Source organism: Ipomoea triloba, chromosome 7 (genome assembly GCF_003576645.1).
Source record: "Ipomoea triloba cultivar NCNSP0323 chromosome 7, ASM357664v1".
Lineage (NCBI taxonomy): Eukaryota > Viridiplantae > Streptophyta > Magnoliopsida > Solanales > Convolvulaceae > Ipomoea > Ipomoea triloba.
Window position 1 is genome coordinate 12,383,787 of NC_044922.1, and position 1,470 is coordinate 12,385,256.

The window sequence follows — 1,470 nt, forward strand, 5'->3', positions numbered from 1 at the left end:
AGTGTCATCTGATGAATACAGTAAGTTTTTGCATTCTATCAAGTTATTTCACGGTTCAAATCTCTCCTAAAGTTTCTTTTCAAGCAACAAAGAACTTTGTTTCATCTTCTTGTATCCCATAAGATTTAGTCTTGAAACCTCGTTGCTTTGTGAGAGGGAAGATTAAAAGCTTATAGGAAAGTGATATCAGGCCTGAAGATCTCATTTCCTCGTTACTGTTATTCCTCATATTCTCCATCAATAAACCAACAATCTATAAGCTTTTAATACCAGTTTCTGAGGAATGATGAACTCTGGGTTCCTTAACTTTGCTGTCAACATTCCAAAGTTGGAACACTTTGAAGGCGTGGGCTTTCGCAGATGGCAAAAGAAGATGAAGTTCCTCCTTGCGGCCCTGAATGTGGAATATGTGTTGAGCACCCCGAAGCCAGTGGAGCAAGAGAATGAGACGCTTGAAGTCACCCGTCGCCGACTCAAATGGGAGAATGATGATCTCGCCTGCCGTGGCCATATTCTGAACGGTATGTCTGACACCCTTTTTTATATTTATCAATATGAGGAATCCTCTAAGGATCTGTGGGATGTGCTTGAGGCAAAATATATATCTGAGGATGCCTCTAGCAAGAAATTCCTGGTAAGTGAATTCAATGAATTCAGAATGGTGGACAATCGCTCAGTCATGGAACAATTCCATGAGATTGTCAGAATCCTTGGACAGATAAGGCACCATGGCATGAATATGGATGACTCCATTGCCATTGCCAGTATTATAGACAAGTTGCCACTTTCATGGAATAAGGTACATCGTGCCTTGATGCAAAGGAAGGAAGAACTTACCATGGAGCAACTGGGTTCCCACCTGTATGTGGAGGAAGGGATCAGACAGAAAGAGAGTAAGAAAAAGAGCGGTGGGAGGTTAATCGGAGCTTCGGGTTCTACCATCAACTTTGTTGATGAAGGCAACCCATATGGGAACCGCAAAGGGAAAGGGAAACCGGGAAAGACCTCAAAATCTTCTAAGTTTAAGAAGAATGGAAAAGGGAAAGGAAAGGCATGGGTTAAGTTTAAGAAGAATGGAAAAGGGAAAGGAAAGGCATGGGTTAAATGCTAGAAGAATGGAAAAGGGAAAGGAAAGGCATGGGTTAAATGCTGGGTGTGTAACAAAGGGAAAGGAAAGGCATGGGTTAAATGCTGGGTGTGTAACGGTCCACACTTTAAAAAGGACTGTGAAGTTTGGAAGGAAAAGATGCAAGGCATATCTTCAGGTGATCATGGCCAAGGAAGTGGCCAATGGAAACAAGGTAAAAGTGATCATGGCCAAGGAAGTGGCCAATGGAAACAAGGTAAAATCATTAATCTCGTTTATGATAGCACTGAAAATTTCATTGCTATGATATCTGAAGTTTATGTCATGCAGACTGATGACTCGTGGTGGGTTGACACTGGGGCTACCAGGCATGTCGATGACTC

At 42.2% G+C, this 1,470-nt stretch overlaps 1 protein-coding gene across 1 annotated transcript; it reads left to right on the forward strand.

Annotated features, from left to right (window-relative positions):
- Nucleotides 1-283: 283 nt before the first annotated feature.
- On the forward strand, nucleotides 284-1,111 carry LOC116024145. The gene has a single exon (XM_031265045.1). It carries the CDS (start codon nucleotides 284-286, stop codon nucleotides 1,109-1,111), a length of 828 nt encoding a protein of 275 aa, XP_031120905.1.
- The last annotated feature ends 359 nt before the right edge of the window (nucleotides 1,112-1,470 follow it).